Source organism: Ailuropoda melanoleuca, chromosome 7 (genome assembly GCF_002007445.2).
Source record: "Ailuropoda melanoleuca isolate Jingjing chromosome 7, ASM200744v2, whole genome shotgun sequence".
Taxonomy (NCBI): Eukaryota; Metazoa; Chordata; class Mammalia; order Carnivora; family Ursidae; genus Ailuropoda; species Ailuropoda melanoleuca.
This window is the reverse complement of record NC_048224.1, coordinates 90,040,682-90,058,939: the sequence shown is the minus strand read 5'-3', so window position 1 is coordinate 90,058,939 and position 18,258 is coordinate 90,040,682. Positions and strand designations below refer to the sequence as shown.

Sequence of the window (18,258 nt, the reverse complement as noted above, 5' to 3'; positions counted from 1 at the left end):
CCTCTGATTTTTAAAATTCTAGGCTCTAAGTCTCACCAGGTGTAAGAACTCAAAAATTAAGCCCCTCTCACTTTCAAAGGCAAATGTTATGGTGATTCATCCTCCCCATTCGTGGGCTTCCTGGTGTGGAAGTCTAGTTTTTGCCCTCTCCCCATCACCAGTTTTCTCCCCACGACAGACAGCCACAATCCATTTCACTCCCAGACCACCTCTTTGCCCTTCCTACTTTCTTCAGTGTGGCCTCCTCTCCACCTTTAGTTGTGAGGTTTGTTCTGCCAGTCTTCAGATCATTTTCTGGGTTATTTACGCTGAAGTGAGGTTTATCTAGTTGTATCCGTGGGACAAGGTGAGCTTAAGGTCTCCTACTTCACCATCTTCCCAGCCAACCCTCCACATTTCTCCCTTTTGATGAAGTTTCTTTGCAAGTATTGCTGATCAAGTCAGGTTTTCCATATTTGGTGGCTTTATCCCTCAGTGCCCGGAAGGACCTTTCCTGGTTGTCATGTGCAGGATCAGAAAGAATGTGCATAGCAGTTGGAAACCACTTAAAGCCACTTGAGTAGCAAGGAAGGTTAAGAGGGAGAAACACTCAGGTGTTCCCACTAATCTTCTTGAGGTTGTGTTGGAGATCATCTCAAAGTGTTGGGCCAGCATCATTTTATTGGGTCCATTGTTTTAAGTTTATATATATATATATAGAGAGAGAGAGAGAGAGCGCACACTTAAAATAACTTCTGCAAATCAGAAGTAACAATTCCAAATTTTATGATGGCTCTAAACCAGATTCCAGGCCAGGACTCTTGGTCTGAAAGTAGCCAGCTGAAATACTCACTGGCACTTACTCCAACTTAGGGGAGAAAGGTTCTCCCTATGAAGGCAAACCTGGAGCCACGTATGCCTCTGAAAGTCCCCACTTAAAGCAACAATGAAAACAGAATAGTAGATGCTGCAGAAGCACACTGAAGGAATTAACCAAGTGCATTTTGGAAGATACAGTGCAGGTATAATCATGAAGCGATAGCTGAGCTGGTAAACTTTGTGCAAAACAGTAAAACTTGAAAGATTGTTTTTAAAATAGTATTGTCTCAGAAGTGTTTAGAACCAAATGTGCTATTAATAATGCAGCCAGAGAGCACCTGGGTGGTTCATTTGGTTAAGCATCCCAACTCTTGGTTTTGGCTCAGGTCATGATCTCGCAGTTGTGAGACTGAGTGCCGTGTCAGGCTTAGTGCAGAGTGTGCTTCAGATTCTCTCTCCCTCTCCCTCCTCCTCTGTCTCTTGCCCCACTCGCACATACGCACGGGTGCTGGCTCTAAGATAAACAAAATCTTTAAAAAAATTATACCGCCAGTAAGTTTGCAAAGTCAAAAACCATTAATTTGGATAAGAATCCAAAGGCAGTTAATAGTTCAGATAAAATAAAACTTTTGTGAATTCTGAATCTTCTAACCCTTCAGAAAAAGCCAGTGAAAAATTAATTTGTCCTGGGATTATAAGGGTGTTTCCTAAAGACCATAATCAGGAGAAGAGATTTTTTTTTGCAAGGGCTTGGGAAATGCAGATGAGTACTTTGTCTTTCCATGAGAGAGAAGGAGAGAGAAAACAGTATACAGCCTAGTCCAGACATCTTGGGAAAGCGTGTCATCAGATGTTATCTGCTTCAGTTCCGGGAAATCTGTACTTTCAGGTCACCGCATGATGTGCAGGTCCAGTCAGGGTTTGGTGCTTTCTTTAGATGTGTCACATGAACCAAGAGTCTTCCCTGGAGTTTGGAGACACAAGGGTTGGTTTGCAGTTCCTAATAAGAGCCTTTCTAGTGAGGTAGAAAGGATTTTGGAGGTGCCTTTGCCAACAAAAAAATCCTCGGGTTGCAAGATGTACTACTTAAGGTCATTGTCTCCCCCAGAGTGCACTGTGAAAAACATGTACCACACCATGGTTATTTTCCATAGAAGCAATTAGGTCTTTACACTGTTGAAATATATCTTCTCTTATTCCTGTGGGGCAGAGGAGGCAGGAGCCAAGTGTATTGGACATCCTGTGACTGTCTCAGAGGGTGAGAGTCTATGAGCTCCAAACCGGGTGGATCTGAGATAGGACCAGTGGCGGTGCTTTCAGTCAAGGTTTTTGGAGGGTCTCTAAATTGCAACAGTTGTATCTTAACAGTGCCATTACTGCATGCAACTAACTCTGTGGATTAAGGATGACATGCACAACGCAAGTGTTGTAAAACCAGACAAACAGCATAGACTTGTCAAAGCACTTGGCCAGAAAAAGGGTTCCCCAATCACTGTGAAATTCTCAAGGGTTCCCAGGTAGGGATAATCCTTTCTAACAGAATTTTAGCCACAGAAGCATTATTGCCCTGTCTACAAAGGAAGGCTTTTCTCCAGTGAGAAGACATACAAACCATGACTGAAATATTTATCCATGAGAGGGAGAAATTGTATGAAATCCATTTTTCCAAGTCGGTTTCTGTGGAATGTACGTTGGAGAAGTGGGACCAGTGAGGTAGGCACTTGGGCACTTTTTGCAGCCTTATTAACTTCCCTCACCAACATCAGTTGATGAATGCTATTATTTTATCCATAGACCACAGGTTTAATGCATGTACAGAAGTAAGTATTGGGAATCTTAGAATTACTGGTAAGGCCAGATTGTTATTTCATCCAAACCAGAGTTTTCTTGTTATTGAGCCAACAATTAATACATTTCAGATACTGTTTCTGTTTGCCTGGGGCCAACTGTTATAGATCACTTGGCAGTTTTTCCAAATTATATTTGGGAGAACATCCCTGTGGACCTTGACAGAGTTTTGACTATTGGTCTCCTGAGTGCAGCATTTTTGGCAGAAATATCAGGTAGGTGGTTCCCTTTGGCCTCCAGGGAGTTAAGTCTGGAATGCCTAGGAACCCTAATAATAGCTAGAGCCACTGGCAAAACTATGACATCTAATACGTTTTGGACATATAAGTCATTTTTATTCTCGTTGGAAGTAAGGACACCTTGTTGTTTCCATAATATTCCAGAGTCATGATCTCTCCCCAAGGTACACCAGCTGTCAGTATAAACATTTGTAACTTTACCCTCGACTAAGGTACAACCTCAAGTAAGGATGTGTAATTCAGCCTCTTGGGCTGAAGTAGTTGAAGGTGCTGCCTCGGTAACTTCAAAAGGAGTATGCAATAACACGGTAAGCACTGCCGGTTTTATCCTTTAAATAAGAAACATCAGTAAACCATGAAAATTCTGCATCGGTTAAAGGAGTTTCCTGTACATTGTCACAGGGAGTCAGAAGGTGAGCTGTCAACATTAAGCAGTCAGGAGGGGTTTCATCTGTGAAGGACGGGAGAAGAGCAGGGTTAAGGCTATTGCAGTGAGAAAGAGCTACATGAGGGACAGTTAGCATGAGTATTTCATAGGAGCCGAGCACGGCTTCTGCTGCCTGGGGCACAAGGATTCTTAAAGGGAATCCCCTATTTCTTCAGTGGCCTTAGCTAAAACGGCAGTGGCGGAAATGGCTCTGAGGCAAGGGGTGATATCCCCATGCCACAGCATCTAGTTTTTGGCTCTAATACCCTGTGGGTCCATGATGTTCCTCGTATTTTGGGGTCAGTACTCCAAGGGCATTCCCTTCCTTCTCACATACAAAGGAAAAGAGAAGTCGATAGTGAGGAGGTACAAGAGCAAGGGGCTTTATTATGTATTAGGCTTTACGTTACCAAAGGCTGCGTTATCCCTGTCTTTCCAAATAATACGGTTATGTTTCTGACTTTTTAATAAGGCCGTAAAAGTTGAGCCATAATAGAGAAGTTTGGAATTCAGTTTTGACAGTAGCCAGCCAGTTCAAGAAAGTTTTGTAACTGGTGCTTACTTCTAGGTTTGGGGAAATTCAGGATGCCTTGAAGTCCTCCTGGATCCAGGTGTAGTCCTTGTTCTGAGATCTGGTGCCCTAAGTGTCTAACGTGAGTTTGAGCAAACTGCAATTTTTGTTTGGAGATTGTAGGTCTCTTTTTTAACAGGTGGATGGCTATCTTCTTGTGAAGAGGTTTGAAAAGGGGAGCAGTGAAGCATGTCATCTACATTTTATAAATTAGAATCTACAGAAAACTTGACATCCAAATCAACTTTTAAGTTTTGTGAAAAGGAAGGACTATCTGAAACCCTGGGGAATAACTGTCCAGGTGTACTTCCACGTACTTCTTTTCTTTCCAGATGAAAGCAAAAAGATAGTGGCTCTCCTTATCGAGTAGAATACTAAAAATGCACTGCATAGATCAATTACAATGAAAAATTTCCCTTTGTTGGAAATGGATATCCATAGCATATGGGGTTAGGAACAACAGGGTGCCAAGAGAGGGATAGCAATGTTATTTATTGCTCAGAGATTCTGGAAAAACGCCCATCCTCAGCCATTGGGTTTCCTCCCAGGTAAAATACATATTACAGGGACTAGGGAAGGGGATAGTGAGGCTCTGGGCCTTGTAATCTTGTATTACATGTTTGACAACTGAAAGGGCTTCTTTACTTATAGGGTATTGATTAATTATGGGATGAAGTTTTGAGGACTCTATTTGAATTTTGATGGAAGGTGCACTGTGGATTCTGCCAATATCATTTGAGGATGATAGCTGTAAAGAGGATGGTAGCTGATTCAATAGGAACAAATAAAAGATGCCAGCGGTCATCTAATTCCCCTGGTTGGTTATTTTGATTACTACGCTTAAATTCTAGAATAATTTTCCTCTTTTGGGAGAAAGAAATTCTGGCATGAGATGGTTTACTAAGAAATTTAAGCCCAATAAATGAATAGGGGTGCAATAACTAAGGAAAAAAGAGCCTAAACAAAAGGAAATAGGTTCAGAGACAGAAACTTGTTGAGATTTATTGGAGATCTCCACTACTCCGAGGCAGGGGCAGCTTGGCAGCAGTGTGCTGGATGACAGAGAGTAGCTCTAGTGTCAATTTGGAGAGAGAGATTTGTTCCCAATCTGGAGAGTGATTTCTCCAGGCTGATTAAGAGGAAGGAGCCCCTGCAGTTCCTCAAAACCCCATCATTGGGAATTAGGAGGTCATTAGAAAGATTGACTAGAGGGCTGAAAGTGCCCGGAGAGCTTAAATTTATAACAGCCTCCCCCAGCTCCCCCAACTACCCTGGCTCTTTGCAATAATAGCAGAAACTAGGTTTCTTTGGTTTTGCGTTTAGGGGCCATCATTTGTCGGAGTTGAAAATTAATACTTTTAGCAGTATGTCTTTTAGGTGACTCACCTAGGATGCGAGCAAGCTGGTTTGCCATAGTAACTAGATCTGGAGTGGGCAATTTACCATTTCATCCTGGTCTTTTTAACTAAAGGAGAAATTCCCAGTTTGAAACATTAATAAACATAGAGTTAAATGCTATCTGGGTGGATTCAAAATCTAAAGAAAGATCAGAATTTACTTTAAAGACAACTTGGAATCAATTGTAATTATCATGAACAGGTTCATCAAGCTTTTGTGTGCAAGCCTGAATTTTGTTTCAGACAATGGGCTTAGGGAAAATCTGTAATTGCTCCGTGGAGATTTCCAACAAGTGTTCTACCATCTTACAAAAGGTTACAGGTTTGCTTTCAGGATGTTCTCTAGCTAGTTTCATGCAGTGTTTAGCCTGGTTCTTACCAACAAACACATGGAATAATGGATATAAATCTGAGAAACCAAGGTGGTAAGTTTGAGTAACTATGTTAAATTCTTCAACAAACTTATTGTGGGTGCTCAGTCACTTTAGGAAACTATAACTGTGGCTCACAGTTCAGCCTTAGTCCAGGGAACATAAGGAACTTGAGATTTATTTAGAGCCTCAGAAAACTTAACTTTAAAGAAGCAGGTTTTAATAGGTTCAGGAAAGGAGGGAGGGAGCAGAGAGATGAGTAGGAAAAAGCGAGTTCAGCAGAGAGAATAGACAAAAATGATGCCAGAGGTGGGGCCAGAGTACAAGATGGGTGCAGACAAAGGGAGGGAGAAAAAGCCCTCAGAAGCCATTTTGATGTCTTTCAATTGTTTGTTTGCCTCAGTTGATTCAGAAATAGCATTTTGCAAAAAGGCAAACTCAGAAGCCTGCAAACATCTGGAAGCCTCAAAGTACTATTTAAAATAGGCATCCCAGGGCGCCTGGGTGGCACAGCGGTTAAGCGTCTGCCTTCAGCTCAGGGCGTGATCTCGGCATTATGGGATCGAGCCCCACATCAGGCTCATCCGCTATGAGCCTGCTTCTTCCTCTCCCACTCCCCCTGCTTGTGTTCCCTCTCTTGCTGGCTGTCTCTATCTCTGTCAAATAAATAAATAAAATCTTTAAAAAAATAAAATAAAATAGGCATCCCAGAGATAAAGAGTTTGCCAGACAAACAACAGTTAAAGGAGTCTTTGAGTAGACAGACCATAAGTAGGAGTAAGAAAAGTAGGAAACACAAAAGCAGTATAAGTATATCTATAAAATCAGTCAAGGGATTCATAAAATAAAAGGATGTAATTATGAAACCATATACCTCAAATGTGTAGGGAGGGGAGAAGGGTAAAGAATGGGTTCGAACTTAAGTGACCATCCACTTCATATAAACTGCTATATGCTGAAGATGTTATTTATAAACCTAATGGTAACCACAGCTCAAAAACCAGTAATAGATATGCAAAGGATAAAGAGAAAGGAACCCAAGTATATTACTCAAGCCAGCTAATCAGAGAAGAGAAAAAAGGAAGAAAGGAATAGAAGAACAACTACAAAAACAACTATAAAACAAGTAACAAAATGGCAATAAATAAATACCTATCAGTAATTACTTTGAATGCAAGTGGACTGAACAGTCAAAAGACAGAGTGTCGGAATGGATAAAAAGCAAGACCCATAATTGAAAAATTTTTTAAAAAAAGCAAGACCCATCTATATGCTGCCGATAAAAGACTCATTTCAGACCTAAAAACACCTTCTAAATGAACATAAGGGAATAGAGAAACATCTGTCATGCAAATGGATGTCAAAAGAAAGCGCAGGTGGCAATACTTACATTAGACAAAATATATTTTTTTAGACAAAATAGACTTTAAAACAGACAAGAGACAAGAACATTATATAATAATAAAGGAGATAATCCAATAAGAAGATACAACAGTTGTAAATATTTATCCACTCCACCTAGGAGCACCCAAATACATAAAACAGTTATTAACAAGCATAAAGGAACTGATCGATAGTAATGCAATAATAGTAGGGGATTTTAATGCCCCACTCACACTGATAGATCATCCAAACAAAATATCAAGGACAGTGGCTTTGAATGACACATTGGACCAGGTGGATCTAAAAAATATTCAGAACATTCCATCCTAAAACAGCAAAATATATATTCTTTTCAAGTGCTCATAGATCTCCAGAACAGATAGCATATTAGGCCACAAAACAAGTCTCAACAAATTGAAAAAAACTGAAGTCATACCTTCATCTCTTTTGAACACAACACTGTGCATCCACAAGAAAAATTCTGGAAAAACAGGGCTCCTGGGTGGCTCAGGTGGTTAAGCATCTGCCTGCAGCTCAGGTCATGATCTTGAGGTCCTGGGATTGAGCCCAGTGCCAGACTCCCTGCTCAGCAGAGAGTCTTCTGCTCTTTCCCTTTGCCCCTCCCCCACTCGTGTGCACACTATCTTGAATAAAATCTTTAAAACGATTTTTAAAAATTTTAAAAATCTGAAAAGAGGACGAATACATGCTAAATAACATGCTACTAAACAACGAATGGGTCAACCAAGAAATCAAGGAGTACATTAAAACTTAATATGGAAATAAGTGAAAACAGACTTTAGTCTGAAATCTTTGAGATGCCACAAAAGCTGTTCTAAGAGGGAAGTTTATAGCAACACAGGCCTACCTCAAGAAGAAAAAAATCTCAAAACAACCTAACCCTATACTTAAAGGAGAAGGAAAAAAAAAAAGCAAAACCCAAAGCAGAAGGAAGAAATTATAAGTATTAGAGCAGAAATAAATGAAATAGTAACTAAAATACAGTAGAACAGATTAATGACATTCGGAGCTAGTTCTTTGGAAAGATCAACAAAATTAATAAACATTGACCCAGACTTGTCCCCAAAAAAAAGGACTCAAAAAAAAAAAAATCAGCAAAGAGGGAAATAACCAACACCACAGAAATATAAAGGATTATAAGAGAATATTATAAAAAATTATATGCCAACAAATTGGACATCCTAAAAGAAACACACAAATTTCTAGAAACATTTAACCTCCCAAAACTATCAGGAAGAAATAGAAAATTTGAACAGACCAATTACAAGGAATGAAATTGAATCAATAATCAAAATTCTCCCCACAAACAAAAGTTCAGGACCAGATGGCTTTACAGGTGAATTCTACCAAACATTTAAAGAATTAATACCTAAGGTACCTGGGTGGCTCAGTCGGTTAAGCGTCTGCCTTCAGCTCGGGTCATGATCTCAGGTTCCTGGGATCAAGTCCCACATTGGGCTCCCTGCTCAGCAGGAAGTCTGCTTCTCCCTCTCCCTCTGCTGGACATGTGCTCTCTCTCTCTGTTAAATAAATAAATAAAATCTTTAAAAAAAAAATATCCAGGGGCGCCTGGGTGGCACAGCGGTTGGGCGTCTGCCTTCGGCTCAGGGCGTGATCCCGGCGTTATGGGATCGAGCCCCACATCAGGGTCCTCCGCTATGAGCCTGCTTCTTCCTCTCCCACTCCCCCTGCTTGTGTTCCCTCTCTCGCTGGCTGTCTCTATCTCTGTCGAATAAATAAATAAAAAACCTTTTAAAAAAAAATATCCAGTCTTCTCAAACTATTCAGAAAATCAGAAGATGAAGGAAAGGTTCTATATTCATTTTATGAAGCTAGGATTTCCCTGATTTCCAAAACCAGATAAAGACACTACAGGGAAAAAAAAAAAAAGAACTACAGGCCAGTATCTCTGATGAACATAAATGCAAAAATCCTCAACAAAATATTAGCAAACTGAATCCAACAATGCATTTAAAAAAAATCATTCACTTGAATCAAGTGGGATTTATTCCAGGGATGCAAGGGTGGTTCAGTATTCCCAAATCCGTTTCCCAAGTCAACATGACACATCACATCAACAAGGGAAAGGATGAAAAACATCTGATCATTTCAACAGATGCAGGAAAAGCATTTGACAAAGTACAACATTAATTCATAATAAAAATCCTCAACAAAGTAGGTTTAGAAGAAACATACTTCAACACGGTAAAGGCCATAAATGAAAAACCCTTGGCAAATATTGTACTTAATGGTGAAAAACTGAGCTTTTCCCCTAAGATCAGGAACATTACAAGGTTGTCCACTCACCAGTTTTAGTCAACATACTATTGGAAGTCCTAGCCACAGCAATCAAACAACAAAAACAAAAGGAATCCAGATTGGTAAGGAAGAAGTAAAACCTTCGCTGTTTACAGATGACTTGATACTATATATAGAAAACCCTAAAGAGGCCACCGAAAAAGTACTAGAACTGATTGATGAATTCAGTAAGGTCGCAGGATACAAAATCAATATACAGAAATCCAGGGCCCCTGCCTGGCTCCGTCGGTGAGGCATGTGACTCTTGATCTCAGGGTCATGAATTCAAGCTCCATGTTGGGTGTGGAGCCTACTTTAAAAAAGAATTTTTTTTTCCAGAAGTCCATTGCATTTCTATACCCTAATAATGAGGTAGCTGAAAGAGAGATTGGGGGAAGGGGGCACCCTTTACAGCTGCATCAGAAATAGTAAAAACCTAGCAATAAACTTAACCCAGGAGGTGAAAGACCTAAACTCTGAAGACTGAAACACTGATGAAAGAAACTGAAGAAGTCACAAATAGAAACATATTCTGTTCTCATGGATTTGAAGAACAAATACTGTTAAAATGTCCATAGGATGAAAGAAATCTGCAGGTACAATGTAATCCCTATTGAAATACCAACACCATTTTTCACAAAACTAGAACAAATAATACTGAAATATATATATGGAACCACTAAAAACCTCAAATAGCCAAAACAGTGTTAAAAACAAAACTGAAGGGGCGCCTGGGTGGCACAGCGGTTAAGCCTCTGCCTTCGGCTCAGGGCGTGATCCCGGCGTTATGGGATCTAGCCCCACATCATGCTCCTCTGCTATGAGCCTGCTTCTTCCTCTCCCACTCCCCCTGCTTGTGTTCCCTCTCTCCCCGGCTGTTGAATAAATAAATAAAATCTTTAAAAAAAAAAAAAAGGAAAGAAATACAGCACTTATTGTCCACTAAGTTAGCCCTAACTGTACACTGTCTCACATTTGAAAATTATGTCTCCCTAATTCAACTGAATAAATGTTTGAGTGCCTATTATTTCGAAAGCAATATAAATAAAATAAATAAAAATAAAGCTTGTTAAAAAAATAAAAATAAAAACAAAACTGGAGGTATTCCAACCACAGGTCTCATGATATACCGCAAAGCTGTAATAATCAAAACAGCATGGTACTGGCACAAATACAGACACACAGATCAATAGAACAGAATCTAGAACCCAGAAATAACTCCATGATTATATGGTTAATTAATCTTCAAGAAAGGAGGCAAAAAGGTACAGTGGGAAAAAGTCTCTTTAATAAATGGTGTTGGGGAAACTGGACAGCTACATATAAAAAAATGATGCTGGACTTTTTTACCCCATGCACAAAAATTCAACTCAAAAAAGGATTAAAAACCTAAATGTGAAACCTGAAACTATAAAAATCCTTGAGGAGAGCACAAGCAGTAATTTCCCTGACATCAGCTCTAGTAATATCTTTCTAGGTATGTCTCCTAAGGCAAGTGAAACAAAATAAAAAATAAACTTTTGGGACTACACCAAAATAAAAGGTTTCTGCATAGCCAAGGAAACAACCAAGAAAACTAAAAGTCAGCATACTGAATGGGAGATACTTGCAAATGACATATCTGATAAAGGGTTAATAACCAAATATACAAAGAACTTTTACAACTCAACACAACAAAAATATTCCAATTAAAAAATGGGCAGAAGACATGATGAACAGACATTTCTCCAAAGAAGACATACAGATGGCCAACAGACAGAGACATGAAAAGATGCTCAAATCACTTAACAGGGAATTGCAAATCAAAATCCACAATGAGGTATCACATCTGTCAGAACAGCTAAAAACTAAAACAGCAAGCGTTGGTGAGGATGTGGAAAGAAAGGAACCCCCCTTGCACTGTTGGTGGGAATGCAAACTGGTTCAGGCACTATGGAATACGGTATGGAGATTCATCAAAAAATTAAAAATAGAACTATCATATGATCCACCGATTCCACTACTGGATATATACCAAAAAATACAAAAACACCGGTTCAAAAAGATATATGCACCCCTATGTTTACTGCAGCATTATTTGTAATAGCCAAACCATGGAAGCAGTCAAGTGTCCATCAAGAGATGACTTGGTAAAGGCTGTATATACATACAATGGAATATTAGCCATGAAAAATGAAATCTTGCCATTTGCAGCAGCATGGGTGTAATCTACAGGGTATAATACTAAGTGAAATAAGTCAGAGAAAGGACACATACCATATGATTTCACTCATATGTGGAATTTAAGAAACAAGGAACAAAAGATACAAACCAAAAAAACAGACTCTGAACTATAGAGAGCAAACTGATGGTTACCAGAAGGGAGATGGGGAAAAGGAGGAAGTGTGAAATAGGTAAAGGGGACTAAGAGTACACCTATCATGATAAGCACTGTGTAATGTATAGAACTGTTGAATCACTATATTGTACACCTGAAACTACTATAACACTATATGTTAACTATATTGGCATTAAAAAATTTTTTCTAATAAAAAATAGGCATCCCAGTCCATTGTTTGTGCTTTGTTTTCTACCAGTCAAAGCCTTCTAATTTAAATTTGAGTAAACAAGTTTGGGAATTTCAAATTTCCCCATAATGCCATTGCAATTCAGAATTACTTTTGGTTAAGTTGATCCATTTAGTTATGTGGATGCATAGGGACCATAGATTTTAAACCTAAAACAAGCCAGAATCCCAGAAAGGTAGAGAGGAAATGGGGGGGGGCGCCTTCAAGTATTTTGATGACTAAGACTCCCATTTCTTAGAGACTTATCCCTAGACCAGAGAAAATTTCTAAACACCACAGTTTCAACAGTAACAGTCTGGTTCCAAAAGGGAATCAGACTGAAGGCTAGAACAGTTTCAGTAGGCATAGAGTCTGGTTCCAGACAGGAGTTGGGCCAAAGACCAGCACAGTTTTATCAGGAACAGTCCAAGTCCTAAAAGGAGTCAGACCGAAGGCCAAATAAGTAATCTCAAGAGATTTAAAAAGAAACAAGAAAAACCCAAGGCCTTAAAACAGATCCCAAATGAAGCCTGGGGGGTTGAACACAAAGCATGGCACTCAAAATCCAGGAGAAAACTTACCTTCAAATTCCAAGGTTGGTGAGTAAGCAGCAAACCCACTTGGCTCTGTAGGTACCATCATCTCTTTGCTTAACCAGCCTCAGGGTTGCTCAGGGTCTTCACTGGATCCCATTTCTGATCACCAAGTAGTATTAACCTTAAAAATAAAACTGTCTGTTATTTTATCAGCAAAAGTGGATTTATTCAGGAATAGCAGAGAATTGCAGTCCAGGACAGATAAGATAGGACAAAACCATAGGCAAGTCTGCAGAAACGAAGGAGAGGAATGCCCATGTTGGGAAGGCTGCTGTAAACAAAAAAGGCCATTGGAGTAAACTGGGAACTGGAAGTATAGTGGCTTTTCATTGGCTGAGATGTGACTATCTCTCATTGGCTGGATTGTTCCTGGGGGAGGAGGAAAGTCTTCCTCCTGCTGGGGATAGCAAAATAGTATCCACCTGCAAGGTCCCTCTCTTCCTGTAGGGTCTGGAATTGAGGAGTGATAGGGTGTGAGAGCTTGCCCTGGCGGCCTCCTGACTCCACTCTAAATGAGGCTTCCTTTAGAATTCCTTGAATTCTAAATTCTAAAGGAAGCCTCAACAGCAGAATTTAAGGAATTCTAAAGGAAACCTCAACAGATTTAAAAGTCTACACTGGGGGGGAGGGGTGTTTGTTCTGCCTTTATTACATTGTTGTTCAGATACTATAACCTTTACAGTTCTTGCATTTTGAATTTGGAAATGATTATGGCTTTGTGGAAGTGCTTTGTAATTTTTTATAACTGTTCCAAAGTTATTTGAAAAGGCATTTCTCTGTACGATGTTTACTTGCATGCAGGATCTTGCCTTTTCTTTTAAATATAAACTTCTTTTCTGTTAAATATGTCATAATATAATCCTACCTCACTGCCATTTCTGTTAACCTCCACTTAGAAGTTCCTAGAACCATCATTTCAAAGAATGGAACCCTTCTCTTTTTATGTTTCCTATAATCCCACTTAGGAAGCAATACTACAGGGGTGCCTGGGTGGCTCACTTGGTTAAACGACTGCCTTTGGCTTGGGTCATGGTCCAGGGTCCTGAGACGAGCCCCACATTGGCTCCCTGCTCCATAGGGTGCCTGCTTTTCCCTCTCCCTCTGCCTGCCACTCCCCCTGCTTGTGCTCTCTCTTTCTGTCAAATAAGTAAATAAAATCTTAAAAAAAAAAAAGCAGCAATACTACAGCTTGATCAATCAAAATACAGTATAAAACACCAAGATTCAAGTGAAATACATGAATTTCACATCAAATTTTCTTGAATACAGTTCATTTTTCCAGTGACCAACCCTGCTACTCTTCATTCTTCAAATGTTTCTCTCCTTGGTTAATAAAATTTCTTACTTTCACTTGGAAGCAGAGTGGTCTAGGGGAAAGAATATAAATTTTATAAATTTTGGATTTTAATCCAAGCTCCACCACTTCCATAAGCTTGGTTGACCAAGTTATTTAACGTCTTTAAACCTCAGTTCCCTCTCTGTGATAAAAGAATAAAAAGCCAAGAATTAATACTCCCATCAACTGCAGAGGCTACCGCCTTCTTAGGAAAAGCACCATTGTTGACAGTCTAAGAGAAAATAGGAAAGTAGGAAAAGCAAACAAAAACGGCATTTAACATGCAGTTTTAATACAGTAAATAAAAGTTTTGGAAGGCATATGTTTTCAAAGCAAATCAGATTTTAAGACCTGTTCCAGTGAGAATCCGTATTTCCTGCATCCCTTCATCAGATTTTGAGGAAATGTTTATAGCATTATGATAAGATAGATTCTTCCTCAAGTGTTTTATTATGCAGAAGTTTTTAGTTTTGAACTGCTCATTACTAGTTTGAAATGTTATTTTTGTACTTACATCCTCTGTTTTTGTTTTGTTCTGTTTGTTATCCTAGCAAATTTCCAAACTATTTTTACACTTAAAAAAATAGCGCATCTGACTGGCTCAGCTGGTAAGGCATGTGACTCTTGGTCTCAGGGTTGTGAGTTCGATCCCCACACTAGGTTTAGAGATAACTTTTTACTTAAGATTTTATTTATTTGTTTATTTGAGAGAGAGAGCATGAGCAGGGTGAGGGGCAGAGGGAGAAGCAGACTCCCCGCTGAGCAGGGAGCCTGATGCGGGACTCCATCCTGAGACTCTGGGATCCTGACCTGTGCTGAAGGCAGATGCTTAACCGACCGAGCCATCCAGGCGCCCCAAGATAACTTTAAATAAAGATTTTATTTTTAAGTAATAATTATGCCTAGAAACCTTTTTTAAACCTGTGTTTTTATTCATGTAGGATGAGACATAAAAAGATCTTGCAGTATTATTGCTTATAGACCTTTCTATGTGCTTTGTAAGCCCCCAGAGTCCTTGTCACAGTTCATGGCAAGATCGGTTTCCATAAATAATTTACCCACCTTTGTAACTTGTACTGCCAGTTATATATAAGCACTAATATTGCTTTAGATGATACATGCTCCGTGTAGAAGGAATAAAAGAATAGATGATACTTTTCCAGACATGTATCCACCTAAATAAGTATCCTATATCTTAAATAATATTATCAAATGAGTATCTTTAAGTAGTTTCCTACTCTGAAATGACTTTTAACTTCTGTCATTAGAAAGATGATCTTGCGCCTTTGGTGGACTCAGAGGTTATGTAAAAGTTTGTCTTAGTCTGTCAAATAATGGTTTTATTTTTACTTTTGTTTCAGTGAGGAGGTAGACTTAGAACTTCCAAGCACTGAAAATGAATATGTGTCAACTTCAGAACCTGATATTGGTGGGCAACCCAAAGTGATATTTAAAGAAAAAACAGTCACTTCTCTTGGAGTCATGGCAGATGGAGTGGCCCCAGTCTTTAAAAAGAGAAGAATTGAAAATGGAAAATCTAGAAATTTAAGACAACGAGGTGATGATCAATAATTACAAAAGGGCTTTTTGTACTTGCTGTTTGGACATCGTGGAGACTATGCATTTTGAAGCTCCTCTGTGTTTAAATGCTAAAAATTTAGATTTATTCTAAATGTATTTTATGTGAATCTAAAATAAATCTTTTTTCATGTGAAACTTATTTTTGCTCCTAAAATGGAAGCCTACCACATTTCATTGTAATACAGTGTATTATGTTCAGTGTCTGAAAATTGCTATTTATGACAAATATAAGATGCTATGTATCTGTTAATTAAAACACGGAAAAGCAAGGCCTTTATCATTCTTACTCAAAAGCACATTCTTATCCTGCACTGAAAATGCATTACTTTTGCACACTAATATTAAGTTACCCAAGACATAAGAATCAGACCACATAAGAGAAAATTCACAGGCCCGTGATGGTTCAGTTCTGAGGGTCCTGTCAGAAGGCTGATGGAGAAGTGTATGTGTGTCAGCTTACCGTACTCAGTTTAAGGTTAAGGGCCAAAGAACAGGATTGCTACTCAGGTACTTTAAATGTAGTGCTTAATATGGAAGGAAAATTGGACCAAAGGTAGAAATGTGTATTTTCCCAGTTCAGTTCAAAGCAACAAGCATTGCTTAAACATTATTACTTTACGCTAGGCATTATGCTACGAGCTGAAGATAGAAAGATGAATAAGACATACATCTCTGTTCTTCCTGACTTCCCATGCTAGCATAGTTGTTCCCGCAGCCATGCACTCTGTTTAACAGCCTCATATGTACTGGAAAATAATTTTTAAGGCTTATTTAAAGCTATGTAGATGAAAGCTTGAAAAAAATAGTATAGTCTCTGGCTTCAGTAAAGTTTTTAGTGTTCCCTTAGACAATTGGGAAATGTCTATTTTCTAGTTAAATTTCTTTAAAGTAGACTTTTCTTATTTTATCCATTTGAAGTAGGTTTCTTCCCTTTATTACTCCAAATTCTTAAAATTATATTTTTTATAAATTGTACAGTATTTAACGTTTGGTAGTAAATATTTGTCTTTTTAAGTTTACTAGTGTACATGTAAGAAAATGATAGCTTATTAAAAACTTTATGAGAAATAAATTAATACTGGTTTTTTTTTTTTTTTTTTTTTCTTTTAATTACAAAAAGAGTCAATGGGGNTGGCATTGGTGAAGCAGTATTTGGAGATTTGTATTTGTTCAGTCTGCTTGTTTGGATATTTCATGAATATATAACATTATGAAGAAATATTTTAGATTCTCAGTAGTCCATTTGTCATCTACCTAAGCAGTGTATTTTGGTGCTTGACTGTCCTCAATTGGAGAAGGTAATAAAACCATAAGTGGAATGCTGCTTTATTTTACCCCCATTTAGTTCATAACAAAATATTCAAAAAACACACCTTATCATCAGGAGTTTGGGAAGATGGTGGAGGAGGAGGCCACTGAGCTCACCCCATCCCACGTTTACAACTACAGATCCACATCCAAGCCAGTAAGCCGGAGCACAATCCAAAGACCAGCAGAACAGACTCTGCAACTAAATAGGGAGAAGGAACTACATCTGAAAGAGGAAGGTCAAAAAGCAGAGGGAGGCTGCCCGTGGGAGGGAGGGAGCTGTGCATGTGGAGAGGGCCGAGAAACAGGCCCTTGCATCAGGGAGCTCACATGGGCTAGGTTAATCCCCATGAGGCTTGAAAAATCAGAGGGGCTAAATTCTGTGAGTTTGTAAAACCAGTGGGACTTGGAGCCTGGAGCTTTAAAAGTCAGCCGACTCCGCTCTGGGACTCCGCTCTGGGCGAGTGATAGCTGGGTTTCCACCATTAAAGAGACAGCAGCATGCTTCGAGAGGCAACATAAAAACAGCAGTGCTGGGGAAAACAGGAGACAGATCTGTTCGTAGTGATTACAGAGTATATTAGGGGACTCAAAAATGAAGGAGCTGGCAGATGCCACTTTCCTCCCCCACCCCCCAGCATAAACACAGAGCCTGCAGGGGGTAGCGCTGCACAGACGCTCACTACCTGCTGTGCCACCTGTGTACGATGCCTACAATTACTCCAGAGTACTTGCCTTCTCCAAGCCTGCTAGCCTCATCCCTCGGCTCAGGGCAAATTTTTGTTTTTAAAGTTTTTATTTTTTTAAGTAATCTACACCCAAGGTGGGGCTCAAACTCACAACCTTGAGACCAAGAGTTGCACGCTCCCCTGACTGAGCCAGCCAAGCTCGGCAAATTTTGTTAAAGCCACGCTTCCACCCTACTGAGCCATCGGGGATACAGATGCCTCTGTGTGAATTGCTCAGCTGCTGCCTCACACCCCCCTGGGCCCCAGCGCATAGCCCTCAGCTGCCACAGCACTTTGGAGGAGCCGGCATAGGACTAGAGCCACAATGCCACTGCCAAGTTCCCCAGTAGGAATACCCCTCAGAGCTGGCCTGCCTGGGTCCCACAATCACCACAGAGAACCAGCACAGCCCACTGCCACGGAGTCAGGGCAGATGACTGCACTGAGACGAAAAGTGACTGAAACGCAAGAGGAGGGCGTAAGCAACATTCATAGTGCCAAGTTCTGATAAACAAGGGACACTGCACTGCAGGGCACTCCAGGACCTCCTCTTCATAAAGTCACTACTTTCAAGAGCAGAAGACTATGGTGCCTGGGTGGCTCAGTCGGTCAAGCGTCTGACTTCTGATCTCAGCTCAGGTCTTGATATCAGGGTTGTGAGTTCAAGCCCCTACTTAAAAAAAAAAAATAGGAAATTAAAAATTAAAGCAGAGGGGCGCCTGGGTGGCACAGTGGTTAAGCGTCTGCCTTCGGCTCAGGGCGTGATCCCAGCGTTATGGGATCGAGCCCCACATCAGGCTCCTCTGCTGG

General features: G+C 39.8%; 1 protein-coding gene across 5 annotated transcripts in view; it reads left to right on the top strand.

The window, feature by feature from the left end:
- Window positions 1-16,371, top strand: part of WBP4 (WW domain binding protein 4) — a 50,871-nt gene extending 34,500 nt beyond the window's left edge. For 4 of the 5 annotated variants that reach the window (XM_002915867.4, XM_034665263.1, XM_034665264.1 and 1 more), the window contains one exon: window positions 15,193-16,371. In XM_002915867.4, coding sequence (XP_002915913.1) covers window positions 15,193-15,403 — 211 coding nt within the window. In that variant the 3' untranslated portion in view covers window positions 15,404-16,371. Of the gene's footprint in view, window positions 1-3,880; window positions 3,966-15,192 lie in introns of all 5 variants that reach the window. The other variant, XM_019796019.2, reaches the window with a different exon arrangement.
- The last annotated feature ends 1,887 nt before the right edge of the window (window positions 16,372-18,258 follow it).